This window comes from Falco naumanni, chromosome 4 (genome assembly GCF_017639655.2).
Source record: "Falco naumanni isolate bFalNau1 chromosome 4, bFalNau1.pat, whole genome shotgun sequence".
NCBI lineage: Eukaryota > Metazoa > Chordata > Aves > Falconiformes > Falconidae > Falco > Falco naumanni.
Window position 1 is genome coordinate 46,605,413 of NC_054057.1, and position 13,781 is coordinate 46,619,193.

Below are 13,781 nucleotides of genomic sequence, written 5' to 3' on the forward strand. Positions count from 1 at the left end.
CCCCCAGTTAATTTGAAGAGGTTCAAATTCCAATATACCATGACTGTAATAAACTTTTGAACATTTCCACAGGCATCAGCTGTTGGGTTTTTTTTGTTCTTTTGTTTGGTTTGGGGTTTTTTGTTTGTGTGTCTTTTCTATAGTGAACAGTCTTTTGAAAACTAAGACTTATTTATATTTGTGTGTGGGAAAGCTTACTTGTATTAACAAACACTGGAATAAGAGGTTACAGACATCAGGAGATCACTGTTTACAGAGATAGCTGGGTATGAAACCTATCAAGTGAGAAGTATTATACAAAGACACTTTAACAAACAGGTGTAGAGACTGAATAAATGCATGAAGTTCAAAGATTTTTCTTCTCTTTATTTAAACACAAATACATTTACAGCATGCAGGTAAGTTAAAACTATATGGCGTCTTCCCCAAACCAATTGTTTTAATGCATCTTAAGTGTACTGAAGTTAAATCGTGTTCCACAGGTAGACTTGTCCTCATGTCAAATTTAGTTACACACAGTAGTGAGTCAGCATTTAAGTTATGTAAATAATTTAGTTGTTCACCAGAAATAAATACTATTTCACCGTGTTCCTATCCTAAACCATCTTTTTAAAAATATGATCTAGAGGAACATAAAAGAACCATTCAAAGACTGCAAGTTGAAACAGCAGTGTTGAACATTCCCCGTATAGACTGAGTCTTTTAATTTACAAAAAACAATAATTGTCCTGACCGGCTGACCTACGACAGCCAAACCAGAAAGCAAAAAAATTGGTGGGTTTTTTTTTTTTTTTTGTGTCTTTTTTTTACATTTTAAGAGGCAGGTCTTGGTAAACTTCAAAAAAGGTTTAAAATAAAAAAAAAAGTTTAAATATAAAAAGGTGATGTACACTGAGCTATAGGCTAGTTACTTTTTTTTTTTTTTTTATAAACACAGCAATTTTCAGCACCAAAACCTATGATAATTACCTACAGGAACAAAACCCCCATTCACAGGCATGAGAAAAAAATCCTGCTTCATTTGAATGCATTTTAATGAAAGTGGGGTTTTTTATTTTTATGATTGCATATTAACAAATGAAGGTCTGAAAACCTGTAGTTAATGTTGAGAAAGATAATGGACAGTGCTGCTTCCATTATGAGAAAATCCATTCGAAGTTTGCTGTTCCTTAATTTTTCTTTCCTCAGTATGCTCTCTTTAATCATGCTGTAAAACAACTGCAAGTTTGGAGTGTTTGGCAGCCTTAATGAACAGAAGAGTCTTAAAAGCTGAAAACTCCAAAATAGTGAGATTTTTGCCTGATACACTCAACCTTTAAAAATCAAACTATTAAAAATTCAGACTACTGTAGATATAGAAAAAAGTGGTTCAAGGTCTAAAATCTGACTACACTCCATCATAATATAAATATTTTGTCTATTTATAAAAGTTGAAAGTGATCTGCTGTCTGAACAGCCATTGGGTCTCTACTGTTTCCACAATAACTGATGAATACCCAGAAAAAAAAAAAAAATCATCAAGCCAGCACACAAAGTGGTACCAACTGCATATGGAAAGCTCGCTGAATTCTTTCAGTAGTATTAAGTTCCTTCTCTCTTGAAGACCTGGTAACTAATTTCTATCCAGAAGGTGGCTGTTCTAAAAATTATAGTGGCTAAACCCTATGAATAAGTTAGGCAAATTAATACTATAAAATTTAAAAACCCAGATTCAGCTCAGTGGTAGTACTGAAACTCAAAACCAAAGAAACCCCATGTTTCATTGTTAGCCACTTTACAGGACTTTATTGCAAAGAGAAGAAAAATAGTCAACAACTACTACTTCGGACATTTCATATACCTACTTACAAATGGATTACAAATACAATTCAGGGTAGCACTTTATTTTTTATTTTTAAACACGTCTCTGGGATTTCCAGATACACCAGTTTTAAAAAGTTGTATCTTTTATTACTGTATCCGAATTCATTGACCAGTTGCTGAAAAAAATTTTAATTAGTTAAAATTTTAGACAAAGATTCCAGTACTGTATATGTAGTGGAATATAAAGTTAAATTTTAGATCGTGCTCACTTCACTATTATAAAATAGCGAGAGTGAACCATCACAGATACAGACAAATGGATAGACAGGCTCATCAGAATGAAGCAGAATGTTTTCACTCCACCAGACTGTACTGTGTGTAGAATCAGGAACAGGACAGATGGGATAATCCATTGCCAAAGTATTTTTTGTAAACTTAAGTTTACTCTTATTACTGTACAATATTTAATTCTAAATTACCCGATAAACGGGCATTTAATCAGATAACAGTTAAACAGCCTTGTTCATATTGAACTCTTTAGTTCTGTGGTGTAGCAATTGCAGTGCCTTATGGCAGCTGTCATAAGCACACTTCAGTATTCTTACACTGTACAAATAAATTTAGTTCCAATGCTCTAATGTAGCATTCCAAAAGAAAACTGTAGAGCAGAGTGCCATTCTAACTCAGTGGGACATGTAGTGTGAAGTGATAAAAACGAAAGTATACTTAAACACTGTTGCACATTCCCTAAGACAGTAAGATGTACACAAATTAAGCTAGAAAATTTGAACTAAGATTTTCTCAACGTACATTCAGCTTGGCACAGTGCGGACTAAATTTAAGACATGAAAGACAAACTGTGTAATGAGCAGAGCTACACTTTAAGTAACATGTCATTTTTCAAGACACCAAAATTGCACTCTTTTGGTTTTTTTGGGAATCAGTTAGCAGAACTTGTAGAAGGGGGAAGAGCTGTACAGGCCAGGTATAATTTATACATTTTCAAAAAATAATCCTACAGTCCCCAAAGGGAGAGATTTCGTCATGGAATGACTCCCTCTACACGATATCCAATCCTCCTCACGCTGCATTTACTTTTCAGCAACTGTAAATGAGAAGAACAACAAGAGTTAAGTGCTTGTACCTCATAAGCCAAAAAGACCAAGTTATTAACGTTTACAGTGGACTGTATTCACCATTTACATACCCTTTAAGAGTCCAATTCTTAAGACTACTGAGGCAAGTGCTAATAAAACATCTACTCCAGAATAAGAAACTACACAAACATAACACAACAGCTGGTAACTGTTACCATCAACGTTACAGCATCATAAACTGACTGGGTATCCAATCTCGGTTGCCTTAACAAAGTAAACATTACAAAGACAAAGCAATTATAACCCAACTTCGTTTCCCATGACTGTTGTTACTTTTCCAGACCACTGAGAATTGTCTGGATAACCCCCATCAGCTGCTGCAAAATTTTGCCTTGCTGTTTTGGGAAGATGAAATGGGAATTAAGAGATCGTTTGGCATTAATTATCCTAAAAAAAGTTTGATTTGCAGAAAGAAATAACAATTTACCACCTCTGTATTTCTTTAATGTTTCCAGAATAATTTGTTAAATGGTGGTCGTCAAATGTAAAACACTACATCAGATTCCTATTGTAACAAAAGTTTAAATGATACCGGCTACCTGAGCATTCACAGATTTATATTTAATAGTAAAATAAAGTTGTAAAAAGTTTTGTTCCTTTACTTCCATAAGGGACATGTTCTTCCAAAAATAAGATCGGAAAGTTGAAATAAATTTCAGCCACTCTCCTGCCTTTAAGCGTTAAACTCTGCTTGGTTCTACAGCAACAGGTAACATGCTGACATTAGAATTGCACAAAAGCTTTACAAATGCTTAAGGGACTCTGTAAGCATATTATGTGGGAGTTTCTTGGTTTGATTGTTAAAAAAGTGTTTAGCCAGCACTTAGCAATTTTCCACTCCTTCATGATTTATCTACATATAGTCCAAAAGTCAAAGTGCTAAGTCTCCTATTTGAACTCCCCAGGACCAACAGTGAAAGCTTTTCTCCAAAGCAAGGTGCAAGCTCAAAATTTAGTGATTTATTCCTGATTATACCAACTATTACAAATACTCCTAAAGAAGTATAAGATTAAATAGTCTCTCTTCAGTTAGAATTCCAGGCAGCATCATAGCATGTGCAAAGTCATGCTACAGTAGGCATCTACAATAAATTGAGTCAATCATACCTTGAAACGTCTCTACATTGGACAGCTGAGCTAGACTGCCACCTTTGTGGTCAAAGTAGCTATCTGAAGATTAATTTCACCATACTAACATAATCAAGAATCCATGAATTGCCAGCTTCTTAGTCATTCAAGGCAAATGTTATTCAAAGTTAAAGTACCTTCACTTCAACCTCTTATTTACTAAGAGACACTACTGAACAGAACCAGGTACCCTAACCAGTACTACAGCCTGATTTTCTCTAAATTGGAGAGAAAGTTTTGAAAAGTCAGTCAGCTAATAAAAAGAAACAAATGGAAACAAGATTGATGTAAGCTGCTCTGGAGCCCTTCAGAGAAAAAGGGCCCAGGATTCAAGCACCACACAATCATTTTAAGAGTATTTTCAAACTGAAGATGCTGATAACCTTAGCTAAAGGAATGCCTAGAAGACATTTATACCAACACTCAAAAGTGAAGACTACAACTGAGAATGCAGCAAAGCATTATTATTAGGTGACGAACAGACCAACTACAACACAGACTTTTTAATTAGAGAGATGTGATTCTGTGAGCAACTTAAGTACCATATATCTGTAACCAATTAGGAGATTAGAGACATGTTCAAGTAAGTGGACATATTATTTCAATTACTGTAACTGTATTTAAGGCAGGCTAACATTTTAATTTTACCTGATGAAGACATTAATTTTTCCATTAAATACTTTAAAATTACTGATACATGAAGCAGTGTGCAAACGTAGTAAGAACGGCAAGTAAACAACACATAAGAACAGGTTCATTTTTTGTTTCATTACCAAATCTTTTCTGAAGAACACCATATTTTAAAAGAATTTAAACTGTCCACTCCTTTCCCAAACAGTAGCTATTGGCTGTGACTGGGAACTACCTCCAACCGATTGTTTTCACATTTTGTTCTACTCCAGCACAACTCCAGAACTACCATTTCAGAGCAAACACTAGTTGTTACAACAAAACCAGCAGCAGCCTTAGTCAGATGTACAGGTAGTACTGTTCCTCTAACTATAAAATTCTGTAAAAGAGTCAGATTTATTCCAGTGATTTTATGCCACAGAATGAACTGTAACCAAATTAATACAAAGCTGTTTAATCACACCTTTAAAAAAAAAAAATAATACTCTTACAAGACAAACTTACACTTTGTCTTGCCGTCCTCCACCTCCACGTACTGCAACCGGCTGGCTGTTTTGAGTGAACACACCACCACCACGAATTGCATTTGGATGAGTTGGAGAAGCTGCTGGGTGCTGGCCAGGACGGATAGGCTTAGCTGCAGGAAAAGAAACATGCTTTACAAATATATACATCACAATTTTACCTTTGATTATTCAAATTTGCTAATGCTTTATGTTACAGTAGCCCAAATGTAATAATCAAGATTGAATGCACTTTGAATAAGAAAAGAAGTTTAGGAGATGGTATTCCGAGATCCAACAGGTAAGTGTCAACTATAAAACACCCTGAAAAATAGACAAGGTTATGCTTTTATCATCCCTATTAGAATTAAAGCTAGCAAAGCTTTTGATAATACATGTGAAGATAATCATTATCTGTCCCACCTAATGTACTTCCCTCTAAGCATCCCATTTCTTGGCTACATGAACTCCAATAAGACACGTCGCTAGACAAAGTTCCACAAGGGTTGTGTTTCTCTAAGGAATCATTATACCCTGCTGTATTTCCTACATCTACTTGATTGATAAGCCCCTAGTTACTCTGCTCTGCAAAGTGGTTCTGCATACCTATTACTCCACAGATAACACTGTTTTATCAGTTTCTTACCACCACACAGAAATAAAACTTGCTCTGTTACTGAATTCAAAAAACAGTAGTTTTGACAGGTAATTCACAGGTTGCATGCACTTTGATAAACTGTACTTTCAATCAGTTTTGCACTAGCTTGTAACAGGACATGTCCAACAGTATGACTTTACAAAGTTCTGTAACAGTAAACAAGCATTTAAAGTTTCAGCAGGTAAGAGTGGATATAAAGTACCTACAGATAGCAACTGCATCAGAGAAACGCGTCTCAGTTTCTGCCTCACAGGAAGCCGATCTCCAGTAAGACATGAGTAGGCTCATCTAGACATTTAAGTGCAAGAGGTTTTATACCTGTGGTAAGCTCACTAGAATATTGTTTGTCTTCTTTGAGATCACGTGAGAGAAAAGGTACGACAGGAAAGCACCTGTCTTCAAGCTGCCACTCGAAGTGACCAAGAAAAAAAATGTGTAACTTTATTCTGCAACAGCTCTTTGCAGACCTACAGAATATGAGCAAAATTCAACTGCAATGCTTATTTTAGTTTCATTAGCATTTAGCAGAAGTGTATTGATTACTGATTAAGAAGTAACTATGCAATAGGCACAGTTAAGTCCTCCACAGGTCACACATCCTCTAGGCCCTCAGCACTTGAAAGGATAATGGCAGGTGGAGGACCAAGGGAATAACACTGTCTTCCCACCACACAGCAAGAAGCAATCCCACCTACTGCAAATTTCCAGTTTTTCCATTCTTTTTCCCTAGGCAGGGCTATGGAGTTCTGTATGTTTTGGAACAAAGAACTGAAGAGGTAATTAGGGATCTTAGGATGTTAGTTGTGGGTTTCTGTTTGCCCCTCTTCCCCACAAGATCAAGAGACAGCAAGATGATTTTGTTGTTGTTGTTGTAGGTGATGGCTTAAATCTGTCTCCTTGCTTTGGAATATCTACTTAGTCTTAGGAACTGGAGTGACGTTACAGACTTAAGACTCGCAATCATTGTACTGTTTTGTTCTAGGAAATGGAATACACATTCAGGCTAGAATTCTAGGATGGTAAGCCTTTTCCGGCGTGTACAAAAATCCAGCTACCAGGAAAAGAACCTTTTAAAATAAATAAAAAACACCCCAAACAACCACGCACCACCACACACACAATTACAGTCTATAAACCAAAATATAACTCATGGTAGAAAATACATCAAGTTCACGCATGCAGTTCCAACTAGGATTGAAAAATGCACACATGCACAAAGATCAAAAATATCAGGAGACAGACAATGCTTTAGGGGGCAAGGGATTCTTTACTAACCAATTTGTGCAGAATGTCCTCTTCTGGCCATATTCTTGGATCTTACTGCTTCCTTTATACGATCTACTTCCTGCTGATACCGTTTGCGATCACGAGAAGCATTTTCTTTGGCTTCCTTCAGCGCAGACTCCAAAGCTTTGACTCTTTCAGCTGTAGCTCTAAGTCGCTTCTCCAGTTTAGGAAGTTCACAGCGAAGATCTGCATTATCACGTACCAGCTACAAACCCAGAAACAATTATTTTCTTGGTAGTTCTCTTCACAGGGAGAGCTAACAAAACACCCTCCTGCCCCTACACAGGCAAAACAGTAGGGCTACTATATTATCTTTGCTTAAGCTTTTAGCAAATCTAATAGTTCATCAGTAAGACTGTAATTTGAAAGTCAGTCATGTGGAAGAACATGCTACTCAACATAAGCACTTGGTCTACATACTTCTTCAGTCAAAACCAGGCAAGCATCCTCTAAACTGAATTCTAACCCTAAACACTAACTTGGACCTTCTTCAATTTAAATGCAGCTGTTCCATTACATGCCCTACATACCTAAAACAGTTACTAATTTACTTCACAGGAAAACTTTAGTCTATTGTTTTATATCGAGACACACTGAAGATGTAGAAGTATTTAACTATGACAGTGATTTTACAACCAACATGCATTTAGTCATGTCTTTAATAATGCACCTTAAGTAGCCTGTTTTTAATTAGAACTTGAAATAGAGCCTCATTGTACCTGCTTGTGAACCTTCGTAAGCTGTTCAAGATTATTCTCAAGGAAGGAAATCTTCTGCTTTTGTGCAGCGCTGCCTCCTGTATCATCCGAGTCAATCTCAGCACTCTGCAGTAACAAAGGCATGGGGAGGGAATGGAAGGCTGAGCACAAATCTGAACTTGTGCATTAAGATCAAGCCAGAAAAATGACACTGCATAAAGATAGTTCCTCATTTAGTCCTAAACTTAAATTTATGTAGCATTCTCAGAAACACCAGGTTTTGCTACAGCACCACATTACCTTTTTCACTCTAGTAGCCAGATCTTGAACAAACAGCTTCCGAAGATTGTGAAGAGTCTGAAGTTCTTTTGCCTACAGTTAAGGACAATTAAAAAACAAAAAATTAACAAAAATAACTCTGAAAGGGGGAAAAAAAAAGCAGCAAGTATTGACATTTGTTTTGGAATATACTCTTAGCTTACCACAGTCTCTTCCAAACCCTTTAAGTCCTGCCTTGCTTGTTCCCGTCTGTCCTGCATAACCCTAAAAGAGAATAAATTAACCCTGAAACATTGCAGCAAAATTGGAAATTTTAATGTTTTAGGAGACTAAAGTGATAAACGCTGCATGGTACAAATGAAAAACGTCTTCCAGCTGAAGTCCTCAATTACAGATGTAGCCAACAGATGACATCACACTCAGAAATCCATATGGGGTGGGAGTGGGGGAGTTGCAGGAGGAAGAGAGGGAAGTACTTTTAATATTGAAAAAATACAAACAAGCATGTTCACATGCATAAATTATAAGTTTCTGAAATAGGTAAAGAAAGACTATTAAGAGTCAAGTCCAAGATGAACACTTCAGGAGATCTTACCCTACAAATGTTCTAGCTCTACTAGCTGTGATGGTATCACATGGCAGATTAAGGATCTTTTCTTTATTTTGTTCTACCATTTCACCACTCTACACATTTGCCAAAGCTAGCATCATAAACAGCAATCTCAGTTCACAGGAATATACCCTCACGATTATCACCCTACAGAGCTTCTGTCTTCCAATTTAATGTGAAAGTGTTTACTGCACTGCTAATGTTCTCTCTCAAAATTATAAGGCAGTGCAATCACTAAGATGACAGGATACAGGAAAGAAATGTGGGCTTTTCTTTTTATGACTCAAAAGTTGGAACAGGAAGGCCAGGGACTGCATGAAAATGAAGTGTTTCTACTAAGTAGCCAAAAAGCTGCTTTTCCTCTTGAAATCTCTCTTTACTTGGCCAGTTCCACTACTAAATGATTGAACATTTGAGGTAATAAAATATTCTAAAGAATTTCTCTGCATCCTAACCATTTTCTGGACCTGGAAAAGTAGTTCCGGGCATCTTATATAACTCTAAGTTATATATAAACTATAAAAAACAAGTTAATAACCTGCATTTTCTGGCCCGCCATTTGCCATGCACATTTATGACATACAGTATATAATATATACTGTATATATTATAGTATATAATAACTGGATTCAAAAAGGCTGGGGGAGGACACAGAATACCAAACTAATTCTGAATGCTCCTTTGCAAGCCTTCTGAAACGGAAAGTTTCTAATATAGCACGTGTGTTTAACAGATTAATACTTTATATAGTTTAAGCTTGTAAACCGAAATAAGGATTAATAATGTGGTATGTATATCAAATCTTACAAGACAAGAAAACCTATTGTAACTTTCATAACCACTGTGACATATAAATAAATTAGAATAAGATGGATTAGTAAGACCAGAGTACTGTTAAAATCTTAGCCAGTTAAAGCAACATCGTATTTCACAGTAAGGCTAAAAGAAAAAAAAATGTTGCTTATTGGATATCAGTATAGACCAGTCAGGTCCCTCCAATTATTTCAAATTCTATGATAAAAACTTGAAAGCCACTGCGTGTTTTTAAACACGGCCAAAAAGCATGCACTTTTTAAGTTTTAAGTATAAAGTATTGTTTTAACTTCTGTAAAGATGAATTCATATATACCAGAAAGGGGTCGCTACTGATATTCTAGAAACATTTCCAGGAGGTCTGATTTCTACAAGTTGAGAACTGTTTTTCAGCTTGACCCTTGGATACGTACCTGCAAGCAGAATCCAGTTCTAATTTTTGCATTAACTTTTCAGTCTCTAATTCACTAGTACACTGACTGTACTTAGTTACTCAATGAAGTATGCAGCTCTTTAATCTCAAGAATAAGCCTGTTAGAACCACGCAACTCGTTAAATCACACAAGAACAAAAAACCCTAAGGTAAGGGAACTGTTATAAGCCTCTTCCAGTCTTAAAGCATGCAACACTTAGCTGCAAATTGGGAAGTTAACCCTTCCAACCCATAACATTAACAAAGGAAAAGTTGTGGCCATCACATTATTTTACTTCCAATTTCAAATATTAAGGTAGTGCAAAGGTTTAAAAAAATCATCGAGTTCAAGAAGGCTCTGGAACCTCTCTCTAACAGGCATATACAGTGAGAGCCACTTCATCATATTAGGTCATTAGTTTTTAAAATGCAAGTGTTCCCACACACATTTGTTTAATGCACCATTATCACTTACGTAAGCTCATGCAGTTTTCTACTTTTTTCCTGATCAGTCGCTTTTAACTTCTCATGTTCAACTCTAAGACGTTCCTGTTCAAGCATCATCTTCTGGTTTTGGCTGAACACAGAAAGCAAATATTATATGAACTGAACCGGTCAAACACAACATTCAGTAAAGCAACACAAGTCAGAAAGACACTGCTAGAGGAAACCCTTGCCGCTTCTTTCCCACCATGCTGTGTTTCTGTACTTGCATGGTCCAGAGCCATTTGGCATTACTAAAATAATGACAATTACGTACTCTTGAAGTTCAGTGATAAGTTTCTCCTTTGCATCAACTTCATCTCTTAGGCTACTGATTTGTTTCTGATGCGTCTCACGATGGCTCTGAATTTGCTGTTCCACAGCTTGCTATTAGAAAAAACAGTATCTATTACATTTCAAGCAGTTACCATACTTTACTTTGTTGTTGTTTATTTAAAAAAAAAAAACAAAAAACCCCAATGAAATTAGCTTACCTTGACTTCATTTGCAGTTTGAACCTTATTCAAGTGCTCTTTCTCCATCTCATGGACTTTTTCTAGTAGATATAGAGGGGAGAAAACACATTTCAACCAGGTAAACAGGCAATCACAGGAAAGATGGAGTTAATTCCACCTTCCCTTCCCAACACCTAAAAATGTGGAAGGAGCCCCCTCCCACCACAAACATCAATTAAATCAGTATCATCTTTAACTTAATGCTATCCATATTAGTTTGCTGTTTGAAACATGTGCTCCCGTTGAGTAATTCTACATGTTCAGAGCCAGAAGCCATTCTATAGCTCTGCCCTTCAATCTAAATAGAACAATTCCCTGTTTAGCACTATATACTTAAAACCGTGGTGGCTGGGGTGTAGGGAGGCAGCTCCTACCCTGTGCTCGAAGTTGAACTAATTCTTCATTAAGGGAATCCACAGACTCTTCTAGTTGTCTCTTTTTCTGTTCCACGTTCTGAAGATATTCAGTCAACGACTTGATCTTGGCTTCATGCTTGTAGAATGAAAAGATTCATTTACTTGAGAACTAGGTATCACAGAATTACATCTGCATAAACAGTTTATACTTATTTTTAAAACAAGTAACCTGATGTCAAAACAAAAATGGTGCCAACTAAACTAAGAAGAATATGACTACTCGGGTAGACCTGTAACGTAGCCTGTAAGACAACATCTTTATCCTGGATTGGAATGAAATACATTTTTGGCTGGGAGATGTTTTGAATGTTAAATACTATCAGAGGCAAGAGAGGCCTACTGTATTTAGAAGGCTGCACTGAACTATGCATCTCAAAAAAACAAGTGACCATCTGTACGTAAAACAAAATATAGAAAAATTAAATTGCATATGTAGATCACAATTTTCAGAAGTGTTAGAAGTCATGTTACTGACCTTTTCTAACAATCTCATTAAAATGGCCTTTCTTGCATTACAAGTAAGTTTAATGTGCTATGCAAGCCTACCGTAATTTTATTGTGCTATTGCTACCTTTCCCAACTTCCATCTTGCTGCATTAGTAGGCAGAGTGCTCACTAGCCACTGCTTCTGTAAGACTTGTACTTGTAAATGTTCCTGTGATGGAGAACATATGGACCCCACTATTTAATACAAGTGCTAAAAAAGCATTATCAGGCTACAGATATATTGCAGAAATTCTAACATCTTGTCACAAAATTACACAGAAGCATCAAAACTGAAGAGAGCATACAGAGTATACAGCTCAGAGTATACAGCTGAGTCTTGTGGCTGTTCACTCACAAATGTACTTTGTTAGGTGTCAAAAACTGCAACTTTTCTTTCACCCGGCAGGTTAATGAATTCAAAAGAACGTTTAGGAATACACTGTAAAGAAACATTTACCTGTGAGATACGGAGCTGGCAGGCAGCCAACTCCTTTTCGTTTTCTTCCATTTTCTTATTGCTTTCAGCTTGTGTGCCTTCTAACTGTTTGCAACGTTTTACCATTGTTTTTACTTCTGATTTCATTTTACTAATGTACAGTCTTGCAACCGTGAATTCTTCATCTATCATGCCAGTTCCCTCAGGCTGCTGAAAAGCATGGAATGAACATTTAGAAAGCTCAGACAATGAAATAGAATTAAAGGCGAGCTGGAACAACTTTAAGTTTTCCTATTGGTTATTTAGAAGTCTGCACAAAGGTAATGAGTCCTTTGAAGAAGGAAATACAGTTCAGTATAGATTTCTAATACTGCTCACATTCTTGTCCTACAGTGATCTTCCAGATTTATCTTTTCAGTTCCTCATTCCATTTTTAATGTTAGTATCTTCCTGATTGGCACTACAGGTCAGCATTAAATTTTGAAGACTATGTTGTTGATTACGACCACTTCATATAGCAGTTTAACAGTATGAATGAAAACACTGCTTCTGAGAAAAAAAAAAATCATACCTGCTTTTCCTTGTCTTTGAGGAATCAAAGTCTATTTGGGACCTGATTGAGTCACAGTTTAACAACTTGGGCATAAGCTTATCCATTGCTTAATACACATAAGGCTTCCTCTAGTGGTTATTTTTACCATACTAAGAAAACTGACTCCACCTAGCCACAATGTATGTATGCAATACATGGCATTAAAAATCCTTACCTTGACATCATTATTTCCTACTGCAATTCCTATCTCTGCAAGATCTTTTAGTAAGGAGGCCATCATTTCTGTTGCTCGTTTCTTCTGATGGTTGGTCATTTCTTTAAGTTTCTGAAGCTCTGCATCTATACTGGCTAGAGTGACCTATAGTAAAAGAAGTTAAATTAAAAAAAACCCACACACACAAAACCAACACACTTATTTTTAGAACTAATTTCATACTATTTATTTACATATAGCAACATGTGGTTACCTACTGAAATGTCCCATTTTTATGTCTAAAACCAGATCAGTAAAAATTTAGAAGTCCTAGAGTGACAGCATTTCTTCTGAAAGATATGTAAAATGCTGGGGACAGAGGCCTTCAGCTCACAAAATATAATCTTACAACTCTGCCACAAAATTCAGGTCAACATTGTTAAACAGCATTCAGAGTTATATACAGTTAAATATTGCAGAGAACTGCATTTATAGGAAAGGGGTACACGGACAGCAAGTCCAACACCCGTCACCATATTTTGGTAAAGGAAAGGAATTTCAGCTTTGCCTGCAGAGCTTTTAACACTTTCCTACTTGCAAATAAAAAAATGGCACCCGTTTCCAAGAGTTCATAAGCACTAAACTTACTCTAGAGCAGTTTTTCAGCTAGTCTGAGCTGCTGTGGTTGGTAATGGCTGCAGCTCAGCAGCCTGCATACTCC

At 36.4% G+C, this 13,781-nt stretch overlaps 1 protein-coding gene across 2 annotated transcripts in view; it reads right to left on the reverse strand.

Annotated features, from left to right (window-relative positions):
• Nucleotides 1-340: 340 nt before the first annotated feature.
• KIF5B (kinesin family member 5B) overlaps nt 341-13,781 on the reverse strand; it is a 37,167-nt gene continuing 23,726 nt past the window's right edge. The window contains exons 15-26 of one of the 2 annotated variants that reach the window (XM_040590659.1): nt 13,082-13,225; nt 12,336-12,521; nt 11,351-11,468; nt 10,956-11,017; nt 10,739-10,848; nt 10,454-10,555; nt 8,347-8,407; nt 8,165-8,236; nt 7,886-7,990; nt 7,155-7,371; nt 5,223-5,355; nt 341-2,908 (exon numbers count right to left, since the gene is read on the reverse strand). In XM_040590659.1, coding sequence (XP_040446593.1) covers nt 2,902-2,908; nt 5,223-5,355; nt 7,155-7,371; nt 7,886-7,990; nt 8,165-8,236; nt 8,347-8,407; nt 10,454-10,555; nt 10,739-10,848; nt 10,956-11,017; nt 11,351-11,468; nt 12,336-12,521; nt 13,082-13,225 — 1,317 coding nt within the window. In that variant the 3' untranslated portion in view covers nt 341-2,901. Of the gene's footprint in view, nt 2,909-5,222; nt 5,356-7,154; nt 7,372-7,885; nt 7,991-8,164; nt 8,237-8,346; nt 8,408-10,453; nt 10,556-10,738; nt 10,849-10,955; nt 11,018-11,350; nt 11,469-12,335; nt 12,525-13,081; nt 13,226-13,781 lie in introns of both variants that reach the window. The other variant, XM_040590658.1, reaches the window with a different exon arrangement.